General features: G+C 46.8%; 1 protein-coding gene across 2 annotated transcripts in view; it reads left to right on the top strand.

Moving 5' to 3' along the window:
* LOC137617141 (E3 ubiquitin-protein ligase TRIM32-like) overlaps positions 1-21,026 on the top strand; it is a 103,557-nt gene that overhangs the window by 432 nt on the left and 82,099 nt on the right. For both annotated transcript variants that reach the window (XM_068346998.1, XM_068346997.1), the window contains exon 2: positions 17,484-17,725. In XM_068346998.1, the coding sequence (XP_068203099.1) occupies positions 17,492-17,725 (234 nt within the window). In that variant the 5' untranslated portion in view covers positions 17,484-17,491. The remainder of the gene's footprint in view (positions 1-17,483; positions 17,726-21,026) is intronic.

Below are 21,026 nucleotides of genomic sequence, written 5' to 3'. Positions count from 1 at the left end.
AAGCCGTATCCTTAGACTACCGTACTTTTATCTTACCGTGTCCCAACGAACTTCATTCACCCCTTGTTATTATAATTATTATTATTATTTTAATTTTTAGTATTATTATAACTGATATAATTATTATATTTGTTATAATTAATATTATAATTATTAGTGTTATTATTATTATTATTATTGGATATACAAAATATGATTTAGTGATACCTTGCCAGGATTGAGGCCAGTTGAGGAGCAAACATAAGGTTGAGTCATTGTCTTAGGGTAAGTTAAGGATTCACCGGTTTAAGGGGTTAGCAGGGGTCATAGGCCCCTCCTTGTTGGTAAGTGGCTAAGAATATGACCACTTGGGTTAAGTTAGGCAAGGAACCTTAGGTTAGGTGGTGTTCTTGTGGCTGTTTCCCGTTTAAATGTAGTTTATCGTTCGTAATTTTTGGAAATTTAAAACTCTTGTAATTTGAAAAATATTAGTTTCCCTCTATTTAATAGAAGGAATCAATTATGGAGGCGCAAGCAAAGAAATGATGAAAAAATAAATGAACTGTGAACATGAAGTAAAGAATGGAAAATGAAATATTTTAACTAACCCCCAGGCTATTTGGAAATTTCCAACCCTTAACCCCCAGGGGTTATTTTTTTCAAGCACGTTTAGCAGTATATTTTTTCAAAAATGCTCTAACAGCCTTAATTTTTGTCATAGAGAGGCCAGGTTGGTCTCATTCTCTTGGAAAATGACTGAAGTTTCTCAAATAATTATGAAAAATATGCAAAAAAAAATGTAAATAGCAGTTTTTTTGCAATAACATATTGGTACATCCATGGGGGTAAAGGGATGTGTTTTGTGAAACGTACCAGTACATCCTTTTGGGGGTAAAAGGGTTAAGGTTATTAAACAATATTAAGATTCTGTATATCTGTCATATATAAACTTTGAAAAGATACTTTTGTCAACCTGTGCAACAGTAAAGCATTTACTGGACAATAAGTACAGTTAAAAAGAAAATGTCTACTGTACAATTATCGAAATAGATGAAGCTGAATAAAAAAATAGAATATTCTATTTTATGTGATTTATATGTTTGTTAGAAGAGTATATTTGTATATTTAGTCTTGCCAATATCCGGATTTCTCCACAAATATCATAAGAATTTCCACAATTTATAAACTTAATAGGTTCAAAGAAGCTGTTTGTAAGTCAAATTTTGTTAAATTTTTGGCCAAATTTGAATTCTATGTCTATAATTTACAGCTGCAAAAGCTAAAAAAAATTAGTCAGGTTTCATGTGAAATAGATATAAGGTAATTACAAATGTTGTTTTGCTTACTGTAATAAATGATATTTTGTTTTATTACAATATTTCTGTATTTTGTCTCATTTTCGGTTGGGTTTGTGTCTGTATTTGTGAATGGATGTTAATCGAATGCTTGTAAGTTTGGGACCTTCTTTAGTGTATCACTATTAGACTACAGTCAATTCTTTTTAGTGAGGCAGATTTGCACCAACTCGCAGGGGTGCCCTTTTAGCTTGGAAAAATTTCCTGATCACAGATTGGTTGGACAAGATAATTTTAACCAATCAGAAAGCAGGAAATTTTTCCGAGTTAAAAGGGCACCGCTGCGAGTCAGTGCAAATGCGCCTCATTAAGAAAAATTGAGTATAGGTAAGGGTATGAACCATACATATTCCAGCTAGTTTTGGTGTATTTTATTGTGTATGCATCTCAGATAGGTATTATTCCTATTTTCTAAGCAACTGGGGTTGTTGTTATATTTGATATTATATTTAAGTTTGGCCAGACAGTATTAGCCTACATTGGATCCTTCTCTCTAGTTACGGTTCACTTTACCTTTGCCTACACCTACACCGAATAGTCTGGCCTATTCTTTACAGATTCTCCTCTGTCCTCGTATACCTGACAACACTGAGATTACCAAATAATTCTTCTTCACCCAAGGGGTTAACTGCTGCACTGTAATAGTCCAGTGGATACTTTCCTCTTGGCAAGGGTAGAAGAAGAGACTCTTTAGCTATGGTAAGCAGCTCTTCTAGGAGGAGGACACTCCAAAATCAAACCACTGTCTTTGGCTAGAGTTCTCTTGCTTGGGCACACTTGGGCACACTGTTCTATTGTATTTCTCTTCCCCTAGTGTTCTTGAAGTTTTTATAGATCTATTTTAATGTTATTACTGTTCATGAAATATTTATTTTAATTGTTCATTGCTTCTCTTGTAGTTTATTAATTCCTTATTTCCTTTCTTTTTTCTTGTTGGATCCCTTGGGCTTACAGCATCCTGCCTTTCCAATTAGGGTTGTAGCTTCGCTAGTAATAATAATGTTGAACCTTGTTTGTTACTGAAGAGGTAACCTGCCATGGTTACTGTATTTTCAATTTATTTTTTTCTATTCCATGGATTTTATTCAAGATTCATGTTTCATTCTTTAAAAGAAGAAAGAGATATGTTGGTTACATAATAATACTGAACACAAGTTTTTCCTCTACATAGAATGAAAGCCCTTTTTTTCATTTCTTGATAGACTGCACTGATAGTTGTTCCGTAACCGAAATACAAACCACGCTATTTAAATAGGGTATTACTTTCGGCGTAGCTGAAATGACGAGCCATTAAATTTTTAACGAGGGTTTACTACCCACTCACTAGTTAGCGAGGGGGTAGGGGAGGAGTAGCTAGCTACCCCTCCCCCCTCACACACCGGTGAACTAGTCCACTTTGCTTCTGGCTCGGGTGATGATCAGACGTGTCTGCTCTAACCCTCGCGTATTGACAGCCTTAATCTTTTTTGTTTTTTCTTTCAGTTGTGTGTTTGGAAGTTGGCCTCTCTCTCTTTATCATGCGGAAATGCCCCGGATTACCAGACCGCCCTTGTGGGACATATATGTCGACGGTCGAGACGGACCCTCACACCTTGTGTCCGTTCTGCAGGGGCCAACGGTCGGTGTGATAAGGATAAAGTTTGTTGTGAGTGTAGGGAGTGGTCTACCTCCTAGTGGGAGAGGTTTTCCCGGCGCCGAAAGAAGAAGTCCAAGCGGGATCTTTCTCCTTCAAGGATCTCCTTGAAGAAGGAAATCTCCAAGGACTCTTCTTTCGTTGCCCGAACCTCCTCCGAAGCTCCCACTCGATCGGTCTCTCGTAAGAATCCGTCGAGTGGTAGCGTAGGCCGTACCTGTGTTGACCGACCTCGGGGAGAGGGAGAGGGAGTTGCCTCCCATAGCGAGGCAGCTCCTCCTCCTCCTCCGGGGGAGGATTTATCTAATGTTGCTAATGATGATTTATTGCAGCTTTGGGCTTCCTTGGACTTAAGGGTTCGCCCTCCAGTTTGACCTTATCCAGTTGGGAGCAGCTGTCAAACAGTCGCCGGTGATAGCGGAGGTTGACCCTCTTGTCTATCGTCGATGTTGTTGTGGCAGAGGCTTCTGGTGAGTTGGGTCAAACCTCTGCCTTGGGTGCTGATGTTGCTGAAGGCTTGGTTCCCCCCTCCGAACATCCTTCGAGGGAGGGGTCAAGTCCAACGGTCTCTCCTGCAGGTGTTTCTCCCCCTCGGGGGAGTTCACTAACAGAGACTCCTCTTCGGAGGACTGACGATGGTGTTCCTGATGCCCCCAGAGGACGTATCCGACGCAAGGCTCGTCTTCCTCCTCGCCGTAGAGCCCTTCCTTCTCTCCACAAGGGAGTTAGGAGGCACCTTTTCGGCTCCTCGCCTTCGCAGTCCCCGCAGAGGATCCTCCTCAACGTGCTTTGACCGTCGCAGCTGCATCACTGGACCTCTTTGCAGATCGTTTGCGATCTCCTCCGCCTGCCAGACCTGCTGACCTTCCTTCTCTGTTCCTGGCAGCTGACGCGCTGTGGGCGCCCACGCACCCCGTTTTCAAACGGGCACCGGTCCCTTCGGGGCAAAAGGGGATTGCTCACAATGTGGGCAAGTCCCTTAAGTGCCAGGTATCCCCTGTGCGCCCACGCAATTGCGCGCAAGCGCCCGCCTGTTCCTGATGTTCCTGAGACAACGACCCAGAGACATCCTATCCCAGGGACAACGCGCCAGCGCTCTCACCGATCTCCTGCTCGTCAGCACACACCTGCGCGCCAGCACTCTCCTGCGCGCCAGCGCTCTCCTGCACGCCAGCGATCTCCTGTACGCCAGCGATATCCTACTCGGTAGCCCACAGCTGCACGCCTTGATCCTGTTACGCGCGCCCACGATCTCCTGTGTGCCCACGATATCCAGCTCGCCAGCGCTCTCCTCCTGCGCGCCCTCGATCTCCGGATCTGAGCACAGGAAAGAAGACTCGCCCCTCGCCTTCTCGTTAGCGATCTCCTGCGTGCCCTCGGAACTCGCCCACCCGTCAGCCCTCGCCTGCGCACCATCGCGCGCATAGGTTCCAGTTCCTATCGTGCGCCTTTCCAGAGGCTTCCGAGATCCTGCACGCCCACGAGCAGTTTCCTCCTCGCGCTTCCACTCTTGCTTGTCCTTCTGCGTGCCCTCTGTCTTCGCCAGACCGCGCCCCTGCGCACCATCTCCTGTGCGCCATCACTCCCCAGCACGCAATTGCACCCACGAGCCTGCTCGCTGTAGTTCACCTACGCGCCCACGCGCACCGTCACCTGTGCGCAGTCGCACACCTGCACGCCCTGCGTGCCATTGCTCGCCTGCGCGCCATCGCTCGCCTGTGCACCAGCACTCGCCCGCGTGCCCACGCCCCCGCGTGCCCACGCCCTTGCGCGCTCCCACGCCTTCATCTCCGCGCAAACGTTCGCCCGCGCGCAAACCTCGGATTATTCCCTCGTGCGAGTGCCAGTGCGAGGCCAAGCGCGATTCCCACCGGGTTTCGCAACGTGAGCTACCGAACGAGTCGTCAGGAACGAGAGCAGCTAGGTCGTCTTCACCCCCCCCCCCCCAAGCGCAAACCAGCGTGCTTTCAGGAGGAGGGGAGATCTTCAGATAGGTCCAGGCACCCATCTTCTTCCCTTTCTTTCCAGGCAGGCCATGTTGTAGTCTCTACTCCAAAGGATCCCCTGATTCCCTTCCCTCCAGAGGGAGTCTCTGACAATGCGTCTGTCAGTAAGCAGCCATGGTCTGAGTCCCTTATCAGAGCTGTCGTCCAGGCTGTTAAGCTTTCCTTCTCTGATTTGAGCCCCAAACCATGGGCAGCTCCGACCCCACTGAAGAGGAAGAGGGGAGTGGAGATCGTGGTGACTTCTCCTCGGGTCAACCTGGCTCCCAAGAAGTCCGTCAGGAAGGCTCCCCCCCCCTCTACGCAGACGTTTTCTCCATCCCCTGTGGACGAGTTTTTTCCGTCCTCAGGGGAGTCTTCCGAGGTGAGACCTCCTCCCACCGCACCAATGGGAGCAACCCCACCTCGAGCAGGAGCGGAGAAGAGCCCTCAGACTTCGTTGCTGGAGTCCTGTATTCCTACTAGGAGGGAACCGAAGGACTTGAAGACGATCCCGAAGTCTTCTTCCAGGATTCAACCAGAGCCAACGAGACCCGCGGAGAACGTCCACGTGTCCCCCCAAGAAGAGCCTTTGGGGACGGGAGACTTCGCTGCTGGTTCTCCAGGGGGAGAGCAGCAAGAGTCAGGATGCCTTCTGGCAGGTCTTGACCCTGATGAGGAATCTCAACAAGTTTCCGGACCCGGAGTTTCCTCCTCGTGAGGGCAAGGACACGGTCCTGGACCAAGTCTTTGGCACTCAGAAACCCACTAAGGCCAGTGCGGCTCTGCCCTGGTCCCAAGGGGTTAAGAGTCCCAGAGATAAGGTTGAGGGCCAGCTCTCCGAGCTCGCCTTCCTTCAGCCGTTCCACTGCTGGCAACAAGCTCCTCCTGCCTCCTCGTGTTCACCAGAGGAGGTATTTTGAGATCATGGAGGAGTCTTGTTTAGCTCTTTCGTTGCACCACTCTGTGGAAGAGCTTACCAAGGGAGTTCCTCTTGATAGACTCTCTAGCCGGCAAGTGACTTTCTCGGCGACAGAGATCCTAAACCAGGAGAAGGTCGCAAAGTGTGCCATGCAGGCTACTTCGTGGCTGGATGTCTGGTTGGGGTCTCTGGGCATCCTTTTGCGATCCGAGGATCTGTCCAAGGAAAGCACTAGGAAGGCCCTGGAGACCTTCCTCCTCTCGGGCACCCGCACCATTGAGTTTTTGGCCCACCAAGTCTCAAACTTGTGGGCCAATTCGATCTTGAAACGACGTGATGCATTGGTAGAGAGGTTCCATTCGAAGGTCTCAACCGTCGAAGTCAGTAAGCTCAGACACTCTTCCCTTATGGGAAAGAGCCTGTTTGTGGCCAAGGATGTGGAACAGGCAGCTGAGAGGTGGAGGAAATCCAATCAGGATTCTCTCCTCCAAAGGGCTCTCACATCAAAGCCCTTCAAACCTCCAGCACCTCAACAACAATCTCGCCAGTCCAAGACGACGAAACCGGCAGCGGCAGCGAAGACAACGGTGTCCAAACAGCATTCCTTTCCTGTCAAAGACAGGAGGGGCAAGAATCCTAGGGGGAGCGGCCTAGGCCGCAAACGCTAGGTTTTAAATATTTAACTTAGCCGGTGAATATATAGCTGCAACTCTGTTGCTCGACAGACAAACTCTACGGAAAAAACTCGCCAGCGATCGCTACACAGGTTGCGGGTGTGCCCAACAGCGCCATCTGTCGACCAGATACCCAGCTCTTATGTAAACAAAGACTCTCTGTCGAGGTGTCGACAAGACGTACTTTACTCGCTGTTGCTAAACTGGAGTTTTTCACATCTTATTGGTGAAGTACTATATTCTGGTTTTGAGCTTTCGCTGTGCAGGGTTTTTCTTCAAACAAATCCTTGAACTCTTTTTTGTAACGGATTCATTGTTGATGACTTAGATCGTTTTAGGAATTTTCCCTTGACCAATTCAAAATGGCTGACCCTTCACAAGTTCCCAATTTTAGGAAATGCAATGCTAGGGACTGTTCTAGGCGTCTTCCGAAGGCTTCTATCGACCCTCACACTGTTTGTTCCAATTGTCGGGGTAAAACCTGTCAATTGGAAGATCGGTGTGAGGAGTGCGTGGGTCTTTCGGAATTCGATTTTATCGAATTTGAAAAGTACACACGCAGGCTAGAGTGAGATAGAGTTAGGAGAAGTTCTTCTCGGTCTATTGATGTATCCTCTCCTCATGCCCCACAACCTATTCCTTCCCCTGTAGTGGTTGTTCCTAACCCCCCTCCTAGCACTCAGGAACCATCGATGGCTGACATGATGCGTGCCATCCAGGCTCTGGGTGAGAGAGTTGAGTCCCTTGCAAGTGACCGCAATCAGCTCATGGCGGATGTTAAGGAGCTTAAGTGCCAAAGTGCAGTGGGAAGTGCTAAAGTGCCAAGTGATAGTGTTGTGAACAGTGTTGCGCTTGAGGGTTCGTCTGTTCGTGCCTGTCGTCCTCCTAGTCCGGGACCTCTTGCAAGCTCCCAAGTCCAGGGGAGAAGCAATGTCGTACGACGCATGGGTTCGAGAGGCTTTAATCAGCGAACAGACGTTCCCTCCGTGGTATCGGGCGTATCTCCCCAAGATCGCCCCTACCTACCTAAGACGAGAGAGCCCATTTATACCTCGTCGTCTGAAGGTGTTCCTCGCAATAAACTTTGGACCAAGGTCTCACGACCGTTAAAACGTAAATCGGTCCCTTCAGGACAAGTCCAACGTCCCGGTTGTAGCCACTGGGTCAGTTCGGACTCGTTGCCGTCATCCGATGACTGCTCACCGCCTAAGAGAGGCAAAGCGGTACCGCTTCAGACACTAACACCGTCTGTCGCCGAACCTGCTCCCTTAGACCCTAAATGGGCTTTACTGCAAGACATGCAGTCCAAGCTTACGTCTCTGATGCAGGACTTTCATGCGGAGAAGGTTGCTGCCGTACCAGCAGCGAGTGCAGTACCTAGCCTACAACCCTCCAAGCGATCGGTTGTGCGTCCTGTGGACGCTGAAGTAACCTTCTCACGTACATCAGTTGAGGGAGTTCCTCCACCGATGCGTTCCAGTGTGGGCTGCCAGCCGCATGTTGACGTTAAGCGACGCACGGAGGTTGGTTTTGACGTTCTGGACGTTCAACAACCATCAGAGTTGCCTTGTTTTGACGCGGTGCGTCAACCTCCGCAACCCAGTGTGGTTTCCACTGCGCAACCCAGTCAGTCTAGACAGTCTCGGGTAGACGCTGTGCGTCCTCGCGCTACCATGGTTGTTGACAGCTCACAGACTGTGCAGCAGGTCCATGATGTTGCGTCCGGCTCCGTCACGCATGCACCAGTGCGACCGGACTCAGCGAACCAGCCGTTACCCACTCCGTTGCCGTTTCCTCATAAGTTTTCGGATGAGGAACTTTCTGATGATGATGTTGCTGCACATCAAGATGATCAACAATCAGAACTGGACGAGCCTAAGTCTACTCAACCCTCTTTGGACTTTAGAAAAGTTTTGGCTATTTTCAAAGAGCTGTTTCCTGACCAGTTTGTTTCTGTGGCTCCTCGTTCTCCGCCTTCAGAGTTTGTTTTAGGCATGCCTTCTACCGCACCTGCCTTTACTAGACTCGTCCTCGCACGCTCGTCTAAGAGAGCTTTGCGGGTGATAGGAGACTGGTTAGATTCCAAGAAGAGTTTAGGGAAGACAGCATTTGCTTTTCCCCCTGCTAGACTCTCTTCTAGATCGAGCGTCTGGTATGCCACGGGAGAAGTTCTCGGCTTGGGAGTTCCTGCCTCTGCCCAGGGCGACTTCTCAAGTCTTGTAGACTCTCCCCGCCGCCTTGCCATGAGACGCTCAAAGATTTGTTGGTCATCATCGGACCTGGACCACCTTTTGAAAGGAATCTTTAGGGCTTTTGAAGTCTTTAACTTCTTAGACTGGTGCCTAGGAGCCCTAAGCAGGAAGATCTCTTCGACAGATAAAGAGGCTTCTTTGCTCATTATGTCCTGCATGGACAAGGCCGTCCGTGATGGGTCCAATGAGCTTGCTGCCTCATTTGTGTCCGGAGTCCTGAAAAAGCGAGAATCTCTCTGCTCATTCCTTTCTGCTGGAGTTACACCGTGCCAGAGATCTGAGCTTCTCTTTGCTCCTCTTTCCAAGTGCCTATTTCCAGAAGTCCTGATAAAGGAAATAGCCGCTTCGTTAGTGCAGAAGGACACTCACGATCTTGTTGCGTCCTCAGCTCGCAAAGCTCCCCCTTTGCCTACCTTGTCAGCTAGACCAAGGATGGACACTCCAGCGTCTCGCTTTATTCCGCCCTTTCGTGGCAGAGCCTCCAGCAGAGGAGGTGCTCGTGCCGAAGGGAAGCGAGGGAAGAGGAAAGGATCCAAGTCCTCTAAGGGCAGAGTCTGACTGCCCGCAACTTCAGACAGCAGTGGGAGCCAGACTCAAGAACTTCTGGCAAGCCTGGGAGAAGAGAGGCGCAGATGCACAATCTGTGAAGTTGCTCAGAGAGGGGTACAAGATCCCTTTTGTACGAAAACCCCCTCTAGCAACGTCTCCCATCGATCTCTCTCCCAGGTACAGAGAGGAAGAAAAGAGACGAGCCCTGAAACTGGAAGTGTCTCTTTTGCTAGAGAAGGGAGCGGTGGTCAAAGTCTCGGACCTTCAATCACCGGGATTCTACAACCGCCTCTTCTTGGTTTCAAAGAAGACAGGAGGGTGGAGGCCGGTGCTAGACGTCAGTGCTCTGAATGTCTTTGTCACAAAGACGAAGTTCTCCATGGAGACCACAAAGTCAGTCTTAGCAGCGGTCAGAAGGGAAGACTGGATGGTCTCCCTAGACCTAAGGGACGCCTACTTCCACGTCCCCATCCACCCAGACTCCCAACCTTTTCTGAGATTCGTTTTCGAAAAGGTGGTCTACCAGTTTCGGGCCCTGTGCTTTGGCCTAAGCACAGCTCCTCTCGTGTTTACGAGGCTGATGAGGAATGTAGCCAAATTCCTCCATTTATCGGACATCCGAGCCTCCCTTTATTTGGACGACTGGCTTCTCAGAGCCTCTTCCAGTCGTCGCTGTCTGAAGGATCTCAAGTGGACTCTAGATCTGACCAAGGAATTGGGACTCCTAGTCAATTTGGAAAAGTCGCAACTGGTCCCATCCCAAACTATTGTGTATTTAGGGATGGAGATTCACAGTCTAGCTTTTCGGGCTTTTCCGTCGGCCCCCAGAATAAGTCAAGCCCTGTTATTCATCCAGAACATGCTGAAGAAGGAACGCTGCTCAGTCAGGCTGTGGATGAGTCTGGTAGGGACGCTATCATCCCTGGAACAATTTGTGTCATTAGGAAGACTACACCTCTGTCCCCTTCAATACCATCTAGCTTTTCACTGGAAAAAGGACAAGACGCTAGAAGCGGTCTCGATCCCGATTTCCGAAAAGATGAAGTCTTGTCTGACTTGGTGGAAGGACAATATCAACTTAAGAGAGGGTCTTCCCCTGGCTGTTCAGACTCCCAACCACGTTCTCTTCTCGGACGCATCGGACGTGGGCTGGGGCGCGACATTAGACGGTCGGGAATGCTCAGGACTGTGGAACTCGAGTCAGAGGAACATGCATATCAACTGCAAGGAGCTGTTGGCAGTACATCTGGCCTTGAAAAGCTTCAAGTCTCTCCTTCGAGGCAAAGTGGTGGAAGTGAACTCAGACAACACCACTGCCTTGGCGTACATCTCCAAGCAAGGAGAGACCCACTCACTGACGTTGAACGAGATCGCAAGGGACCTGCTCATCTGGTCAAAAGGTCAAAACATCTCACTAGTAACGAGGTTCATCCAAGGCAACTTGAATGTCATAGCAGATTGTCTCAGTCGGAAAGGGCAAGTAATTCCAACAGAATGGACCCTCCACAAGGATGTATGCAAGAGACTTTGGGCCACTTGGGGCCAACCAACCATAGATCTCTTTGCAACCTCGCTGACCAAGAGGCTTCCAATCTATTGCTCCCCAGTCCCGGACCCAGCAGCAATACATATAGATGCCTTTCTCCTAGATTGGTCACATCTAGATCTCTACGCATTCCCACCGTTCAAGATTGTCAACAAGGTACTGCAGAAGTTCGCCTCTCACGAAGGGACAAGGTTGACGCTAGTTGCTCCCCTCTGGCCCGCGAGAGAATGGTTCACCGAGGTACTTCGATGGCTAGTAGACGTTCCCAGAAGTCTTCCTCTAAGGGTGGACCTTCTACGTCAGCCGCACGTAAAGAAGGTACACCAAAGCCTCCTCGCTCTTCGTCTGACTGCCTTCAGACTATCGAAAGACTCTCGAGAGCTAGAGGCTTTTCGAAGGAGGCAGCCAGTGCGATTGCTAGAGCAAGGAGAGCATCCACCATTAGAGTCTACCAATCGAAGTGGGAAGTCTTCCGAGACTGGTGCAAGTCAGTCTCTGTATCCTCGACCAGTACCTCTGTAGCTCAAATAGCTGACTTTCTCTTATACCTGAGAAAAGGACGATCCCTTTCAGCTCCCACTATCAAGGGCTACAGAAGCATGTTGGCATCGGTCTTCCGGCATAGAGGCTTAGATCTTTCCAACAATAAAGATCTTCAAGACCTCCTTAAGTCTTTTGAGACCACTAAGGAGCGTCGTTTGGTTACACCTGGTTGGAATTTAGACGTGGTACTAAGATTCCTCATGTCAGACAGGTTTGAGCCGCTACAATCAGCCTCCCTGAAAGATCTCACTTTAAAGACACTTTTCCTGGTATGCTTAGCCTCAGCTAAAAGAGTCAGTGAGATTCATGCCTTCAGCAAGAACATCGGATTTTCGTCAGAAAAAGCCACATGTTCGCTACAACTTGGTTTTCTAGCCAAAAATGAGCTGCCTTCTCGACCTTGGCCTAAATCGTTCGATATTCCCAGCTTATCGGAGATTGTAGGCAATGAACTAGAAAGAGTCTTATGCCCTGTGAGAGCTCTTAAGTTCTATTTAAAGCGCACTAAACCTTTACGAGGCCAATCTGAAGCTTTATGGTGTTCAGTTAAGAAACCATCTTTGCCTATGTCAAAGAATGCTTTATCCTACTTTATCAGACTGTTAATACGAGAAGCTCATTCACATCTGAGTGAGGAAGACCAAGCTTTGCTTAAGGTAAAGACGCACGAAGTTAGAGCTGTTGTAACTTCCGTGGCCTTTAAGCAAAATAGATCTCTGCGAAGTATAATGGACGCAACCTATTGGAGAAGCAAGTCAGTGTTCGCGTCTTTTTATCTAAAGGATGTCCAGTCTCTTTACGAGGACTGCTACACACTGGGACCATTCGTAGCAGCGAGTGCAGTAGTGGGTGAGGGCTCAACCACTACAATTCCCTAATTCCATACCCTTTTAATCTTTCTCTTGAAATGTTTTTAATGTTGTTTTTATGGGTTGTCCGGAAGGCTAAGAAGCCTTTCGCATCCTGGTTGATTTGGCGGGTGGTCAAAGTCATTTCTTGAGAGCGCCTAGATTAGGGGTTTGATGAGGTCCTGTTGTATGGGTTGCAACCCTTGATACTTCAGCTCCTAGGGGTCGATCAGCATCCTAAGAGGATCGCGAGGCTCCGTAAGGAAGACGTACTTAAAAGGCAGAGTAATTGTTCAAGTCGACTTCCTTACCAGGTACCTATTTATTTTGTTTTTGTTATTTTGATAACTTCTAAAATGAAATAAAAAGCTCTTAGCTCATGAAATGTAAACATATATTACTGGTCTCTACCCACCATCCTGGGTGTGAATCAGCTATATATTCACCGGCTAAGTTAAATATTTAAAAATGATATTTTAATTATAAAATAAATTTTTGAATATACTTACCCGGTGAATATATAAATTAAATGACCCTCCCTTCCTCCCCAATAGAGACGCAGTGGGACGAGGAGAAAATTGAGTCTTTGTTTACATGAGAGCTGGGTATCTGGTCGACAGATGGCGCTGTTGGGCACACCCGCAACCTGAGTAGCGATCGCTGGCGAGTTTTTTCCGTAGAGTTTGTCTGTCGAGCAACAGAGTTGCAGCTATATATTCACCGGGTAAGTATATTCAAAAATTTATTTTATAATTAAAATATCATATTGGCAATCCCCCTGCATGTCCACCAGTGGGGGGATGCCTATAAAGTTGGGCAATCAGGTGGCAGCAAGTCGGGGCTGATTCCTGGACAGTTTCTGTAATCAGTCAAGGGTATCGCGTCCCGTTCATAACATCTCTTCCTCCCCTGACAGCGAATCCAGTGTCGTTGAACTCCTATGCCATGGGATTGGCAAAGGGGCTAGCCCTACGGGCAGAAGTCGAGACCACGTTAAAGAAGGATGCTTTCCAAGAGGTTGTCGACGGGTCGCCAGGCTGCTTCAGTCGACTCTTTCTTGTAAAGAAGGCGTCTGGAGACTGGAGACCAGTCATCGACCTCTCTGCTCTGAACAGGTTTGTCAAACAAACTCCGTTCAGCATGGAGACAACAGACACAGTCAGACTTGCAGTGAGACCACAAGACTTCATGTGTACACTGGATCTGAAGGATGCGTACTTCCAGATCCCAATCCATCCGTCTTCAAGGAAGTACTTAAGATTCAGCCTAGACAACAAGATCTATCAGTTCAAGGTGCTGTGTTTCGGTCTCTCCACAGCACCTCAGGTTTTCACCAGAGTGTTCACCCTGATCTCTTCGTGGGCACACAGGATCGGCATTCGTCTACTCCGTTATCTGGACGACTGGCTGATCCTGGCAGACTCGGAGTCGACCCTTCTTCGACACCGAGACAAGCTTCTGGGACTTTACCAAGATCTAGGGATCATGGTAAATCTCGAGAAGTCTTCTCTGCTTCCATCTCAACGACTGGTATATCTAGGCATGATCTTGGACACTAATCTCCACAAAGCCTTTCCATCAGACGACAGGATAGCAAGGCTGAGGAGGGTCGCAGATCCTTTCCTCAGACGAGAAGAACTCCCAGCCCAATCGTGGTTACGTCTCCTCGGTCACCTTTCCTCTCTGGCCCATCTAGTTCCAAATGGGTGCCTCAGGATGAGATCCCTGCAATGGTGGCTCAAGTCTCGGTGGAATCAAGGTCACGATTCCCCGAACATTTTGGTCCCTATGGGTCCTGCGGAACGGACTGACCTTCAATTGTGGGTGACAGACGAAAACCCCCGAAAGTGAGTGGCTCTTCTCGTCCTCCCCCCGGATTTGATGCTGTTCTCGGACGCCTCAAAAGAAGGGTGGGGGTCCCACGTTCTGAACCACAGGCCCTCAGGCCTATGGTTAGAATCAGAAAAGTGCCTCCACATAAACCTGCTAGAGATGAAGGCCGTCTATCTGGCTCTTCAACAGTTCCAACAGTACCTGGCGGGTCACTCCGTGGTGGTGATGAGCGACAACACCACGGTAGTGGCTTACATCAACAAGCAGGGAGGTACCTTTTCACAACAGCTATCCCATCTTGCAGTAGAGATACTGAGATGGACCGAAGTCCACTCGATTCCACTATGGGCTCGCTTCATTCCGGGCAAAAGGAATGTGCTCGCCGACAGTCTGAGCAGAGCATCCCAGATAGTGAGTACCGAGTGGTTTTTGGATCCTTTAGTAGCCAACAAAGTCCTGACTTTGTAGGGTTCCCCGACGGTGGATCTGTTCGCGACAGCCTTGAATTTCAAGCTCCCGCTATACTGCTCCCCAGTCCCGGACCCCAAGGCACTCTGGCAAGATGCCTTCCAACAACGGTGGGACAACATCGACGTTTACGCCTTTCCCCTGTTCTGTCTGATGAGAAGGGTGCTCAACAAGACCAGAATATCGGTCAACCTGTCAATGACCGTAATACCTCCGCTATGGCATCACGCAGAGTGGTTCCTGGACCTTCTGCAGCTCCTGACGGAACTCCCGAGAGAACTCCCTCCTCGACACGAGCTACTCAAGCAACCACACGCCAACATCTTCCACAAAGCCGTAGCAACGCTATGGCTTCACGCCTGGAGACTATCCAGCATCTCCTCACAGAGAGAGGTTTTTCGCAACAAGTTGCAGAAAGGATGTCTCGACACCAGCGAAAGTCATCCGCAGGAGTCTACCAGGCGAAGTGGAGAACGTTATGTGGTTGGTGTAGTGGAAGGGGTATCTCTCCCCTCGATGCCACTATTCCAGCAATAGCGGAGTTTCTTGTGTATTTGCGGGAAGAAGTGCGCCTTTCAGTCTCAGCAGTGAAAGGCTATCGCTCAGCCTTAAGTCTTGCCTTCAGGCTAAAAGGAATGGACATATCCTCCTTGTTAGAACTTTCTTTACTCATACGCAGTTATGAACTTACCTGCCCTCAGTGCGAAGTGAGACCTCCTCCATGGAACGTGGTTCGAGTCCTCAGGGCTCTTGAGACCTCCGTTCGAACCATTACACCAGGCTTCTGATCGCCACCTGACTTGGAAGACGGTGTTCCTACTTGCTTTGGCCTCGGCCAAGCGAGTCAGCGAACTTCATGGTCTCTCGTATGACATCGCCCATTCAAGGGGATGGGGGGAAGTAACGTTGAGGTTCGTCCCTGAGTTTGTAGCTAAGACTCAAAATCCAGGAGTGCCGGACCCCCGGTTCGACTCCTTCCGGTTTTCGAGTCTCCGTTCTGTAACATATGACCAGACCATCTCCTACTGTGCCCAGTAAGGAGTCTGAGGCTCTATCTTAAAAGAACAGCTGCAGTTCGTCCTCGAGTGCAAGCATTGTTTGTGAGCACAGGAAGGACGAAGAGGAGGGTCACTAAGAATACTATCTCAGCGTGGATTCGCAGGGTCATCCACCATTCCCTGAATCCAGACCCTCCTCCGTCACTTCGCCCTAGAGCACATAATGTCAGAGGCATCGCTACGTCCCTGGCGTTCAAGAGAAACTATTCAGTGACGCAGGTTCTACAAGCAGGGGTTTGGAAGCGTCAAACGACCTTCACAGCCCACTACCTGCAAGACATGACCCACAGGAGGCTCGATACGTTCTCTATCGGCCCTGTGGTGGCTGCACAACAGCTGGTCTAAACCTCAGGCTCCTTAATGGACAAGTAGCAGAAGGTTGATGGCATTGTTACCCGGTTTTAGTCTGCATGAATGAAAAGGTATGTCTGGCCCTTATTCTTTTCTTCATCTTCCCTGCTCTTGGGGAAAGCAGCATCCTGGGTTCTCTGCACAGCTGACCTCAAACCACTGCAGGTAAACCATGCTTCCTTGTGTTCCTAGTTTTAAGATAATACTGTCGCGTCCCCCATACCCTTACGGGGTGGTATTGGGAACGTCCTAACCTAGAATTCCATCTAAAGGACTCCAGGTCAACTTCCTAGGACGAGTCACACTTCATTCCTTTACACATAAGCTTACGTAGGCCGCGATCCTTGCAGAGCAAGGTACTTGCGAGGTGCAGGGACTCCTTATCTTGAGTTCTACTTACTCAGATACTGAGTCCCAGGGCAAAAAGCCAAAGCCAGTACGGCTGGGACTTACCACCCTTCCTAAGGGTTAAGTCACCCTATTTAAATAGCGTGGTTTGTATTTCGGTTACGGAACAAATGACAAATTCGTAGATAATTTGTATTTTTCCTAACCATACAAACCTTAGCTATTTATCAAACTTGCCCGCCAGCGCTGTCCCCCGGGATAAGTCCTACCTCTAAGCAAAGTGAACTAGTTCACCGGTGTGTGAGGGGGGAGGGGTAGCTAGCTACTCCTCCCCTAGCGAGGGGGTAGTAAACCCTCGTTAAAAATTTAATGGTTCGTCATTTCAGCTGGGCCGAAAGTAATACCCTATTTAAATAGCTAAGGTTTGTATGGTTAGGAAAAATACAAATTATCTACGAATTTGTCATTTTTATTAAATCAAACAGCTCAGCACATCATTTCAGATCAAACATTAGAAAATTGATTTACTTTACAGATATTGTACAGTGATGTTTTAAAAGAATAACATTAAATTTTCTTTACAGACTATTTTGGAAATTTACTGGAGAAATGTACTTTTTGATGAAGATACTTTAATACAGAGGTGAAATTTCAGCAATATTGATTTTGAAAGTAGAAAAAGTTACATCATTAAAATGAAATAAAATGTTGATAGCAGTATCAAAATAACATTATACCTTGTGATTTAAAACTGTGATGGTGGTATACTGTAGATTATTCACTAACTTTCAGCTCACGAAATTTTATGGTTTTCCTTCCATTGTTTGAGAGACCAGTAAAAGCAAACATATTTGTGAACTCATGTAGAATCACTTTTGTGTTTTGGAGATTTAACTGATGAAGAATCTATACAGTTTATGAAAAGGATTGAGGTCAAGTTTGGCATAATAGAGAGGCTATTAGTTGTTTCCTCTGTAGACAAAGAATTTTCCTTTTACTGTACATGGATTTGTTAATTAATGGTTACATTTCTTGTAGAGTAAATGACTGCTGCTTTTTATAACACTCTCTTTTGCAGTTCTTCAATTCTTGTCACAAGGACAGCCAATAATAGAACATTATTCTTTCCACTATAATTACAGGAGCAGCAATGGATGAGGTCCTTACTTGCGATGTATGCTCGGAAGCATACAGAGAAGGAATTTATGAACCTCTCATGCTTAACTGCGGTCATACTTTCTGCCGCTGTTGCATTGCAATTTTAAGGCGGATAGAGCATCATTCGTGCCCCACCTGCAGAGAGAAAATTGAAGAGAGTGCTTTTGATAATTTACCTGTGAATTTTGCCATATTAAGCATAGCAAATAAAAAGGTTGATTATCGGGTAAGTTTACTTTACATTTAATTGGAATGCATTAGTCTTTTTTTCACTAATTTCTCCTTATTTGGTAATTTCTATCAATAATTTTAGATATATGTACATTGTCAACTAACTATTGTAGGTATTACTGTAAAGATATTACAATGACTAATATTTGCATTAATATAAACAAGGGGTTGCAGATAAGGACAAAAAATTCATATGGGTAAGTGATCTAACAACTCTAGGCTAACTTAGATTAGGATGCCCCAAAATCATGACCTAACAATGGTTATCTTGAGCAAAATCACCATTGTTCCGGCACTATATAGAACGGATTATAAGCGAAGCGAAAAATCTATTTTTGGGTGAGATAGCCATGTCGTCCGGATAGAAGGTTCCTATAAGTAGCTTCGTAGGGTATATTTGACTACAGTGATATTCCCAGAGATTTTACCTTTAGGTCTCCAGAATTCTAACTCCTGGCGCGAATATCCTTAAAGTTTCCTTTAAGGAAATCGCATAATATCAGGGAACGTATATCTTGATACGACACATAGCAATCTTCACCCCGAATAGCGTTTTCGCTTCGAGGGGGAAAGTGGCAAATTTTGAAGGGGAGCCGTTATCAAGTTACCCTTCCTCCGTTACTACCTTGAGTATCTAGATGGCGCCATCGTCACCGCCATGTTTATTCCTTGTAGCGTTGAGCAGGTGCTACAGATACAGTAGTTTCAGGAGGGATCCTGCCAAGGCCTTTTCATAGAGAGGAGGGCGGGTCCATCAGGACGACATGGCTATCTCACCCAAAAATAGATTTTTTAAATACTGTATTAAACTTAGCCGGTGAATATATAATAGCTGACGTCTCCGACGGCTCGACAGATTCCAAAAACTCGCGAGCGATCGCCGTGAAGGTTGCGGGTGTGCCCACCAGCGCCGACTATCGGCCAGATACCGCATATACTTGTCAATTTCTCCAGTTCTTCTCTGTCGGTCTTGTCGACAAGTTGGTTCCGCTCGCTTTATGACCTCGAGTTTTCGACCGAATTGGTGAAGTACTTGGTTTTGGTTTTATTGCTTTCGCCGTGTTGGATTATTCAATACTATCTTCAAAAGAAATGCTTTTGAAAGGAGAGGAAAAGTGTTTTGCCCTTACTTTTTTTTAATCTCTGGTTTTTCCATAGAGAAAAGATGGCCGACCCTTCCCTCAGTGTACGGAAGTGTGTTAAAGGCTTTTAGTAATTATTTTATCACTTTATAAATTATTGTTGATATTTATAGATTTACCTCTATATATTTTATATTTTATATCTCACCCGCCTTTATTAGGCCTCTTCGATTAGCTTTCCATTTATACTAAACATCAAGATAAATTTTATGTTTTTGTTTATGCGGCCTTTACCTATAATTTGTAGGCGGTCCTAACTTGGAAAACGAAGTTAAACAACGTTGAGCCCATTCAAATTTTATTTGTGTTTAGTTTAAAACAGTTGCTCTGTAAGAGTGATGAAATTAATATTTTTTAGAAAATATTTTAAGAAATATATTCTTTGAATAGTCTTCGTGCTGTTTTTTCAAAGATGAACTAACGTTTGGTTTATTTATGCTACGCAGTTTGCGCTCTATCGTTACGATAGAGAAAGAGAGAATCACGGTTTCACTTTGCAGAAAGAGTAAATCGATTTTGACGTTTTGTTCATTCTTCTTTCAAACTGAAGTGTTTTAAATACTAATTTCAAGGAACTTGTTAATTTTCAATTTCTTAGTCCTTTCAGTTTTTTCCTTTAGTCAAATAACCTGTTATTGACGAAGGGTGAGTGGGCCATTCTCTTGTGAGTGACGAGAGAGAGCGAGAGAGAGAGAGAGAGAGAGAGAGAGAGAGAGAGAGAGAGAGAGAGAGAGAGAGAGAGAGAGAGAGAGAGACGGAGAGAGAGAGAGAGAACGATCCGATCTTTATTCTCGTCCCAAGTCTCTGTACAAGGAGTTTGGGAGCGAGTAATGTTGTTCTCGATTCAGTTTTTATTTTTACTCGTCACAAGTCTCTGTACGGGGAGAGAGGATAAAACGTTTTAGTTTTTATTCTCGTCCCAAGGCACTGTACGGTGAGAGATTGAAAACGTAGTCCTTAGTGAACTTGTGTTTAGTCTCCTCCCCAGTCACTGATCTTTTTAACTTTATATATTTCCGTTTTATTCGATATATATGTATATGTTTATTGATTTTTGCATGTGTGTTTCATTTTGTACTAATGTGCTTACATTATACGACTCATTTCGCAATTCTAACCTATTGATGTAAGGGAGAATTGCGTGCTTCAGGTAAAAATCAGTTTTATTCATGTTTAATGTGAAATTATTGAAAAATACGATATCAGTGAAGTACTGTAAGTGCAAAAAACATGTTCTGTGTTGCGGAGGGTTTGTTTGTTCGTGCTTGTCACTTGCCTAGTCCGAGACCTCTTTCAGGCTCCCCTGCACCAGGGAGAAGGAATGTCGTAGGACCTAAGGGAGTGAGGAGTGTAAACCAACGAACAGACGTTCCCTCAAAGGTATCAGACGTTGCTCGGCAAGCACGTCCTTGCCATAAGACAGGAGAGACGAAGTTTCTCCTCGTCTTCCGATGATTCGTCTCTTTAAAAGCCTGGGCGTAAAGTTTCGAGACGGTTAAAACATTTATTAGTTCCTTCAGAACAAGTTCAACGTCCTAGCTGTAGTCATAATAAGAGTCCCGTTCATAGCGATGACGTTCATGTACAGACGTTTCTGCCACAGACTCGACGTGACGTTGAGCGGTAGACACCGTAGACACAACGTGACATCGAGTGTCAGTCACCGTAGTCTCGATATAGCATCGATCAGCAGTCACTGCTGTTTACTACGTGACGTTTGAATGTCAGCCACTGCAGTCACAGGTTGATCCGAAGTTAGATATGCTGTTAAAGCTTTCTTCTTCAATAGAAGCTTTCGATCCTGTTCCTGTGCGAAAGGATCCTTTGCTTTTTGTACGTCACGGTTCTGGGATACGTGATTCGGGTCTTCAACCTTCTAGACGAGCTTTGTTACGCCATGCTGACGTTATCTCTAGTGACAGCTTTGCTGTTAAGCGAGATGCGGAGCATAAATCTCGATGTAACTTTGATCGCTTTGAACGTCAGCCACCGCAGTCACAGCGTGACGTTGAGATGCAGACACCGCAGACACGACGACGTTGAGCGGTAGACACCGTAGACATGACGTGACGTCGAGGGTCAGTCATCGTAGTCACGATATAGCATCGAACAGCAGTCACCGCTGTTACTACGGGACGTTTGAACGTCAGTTAC

This window comes from Palaemon carinicauda, chromosome 23, assembly GCF_036898095.1.
Source record: "Palaemon carinicauda isolate YSFRI2023 chromosome 23, ASM3689809v2, whole genome shotgun sequence".
NCBI lineage: Eukaryota > Metazoa > Arthropoda > Malacostraca > Decapoda > Palaemonidae > Palaemon > Palaemon carinicauda.
This window is presented reverse-complemented; position numbering and strand designations above follow the sequence as displayed.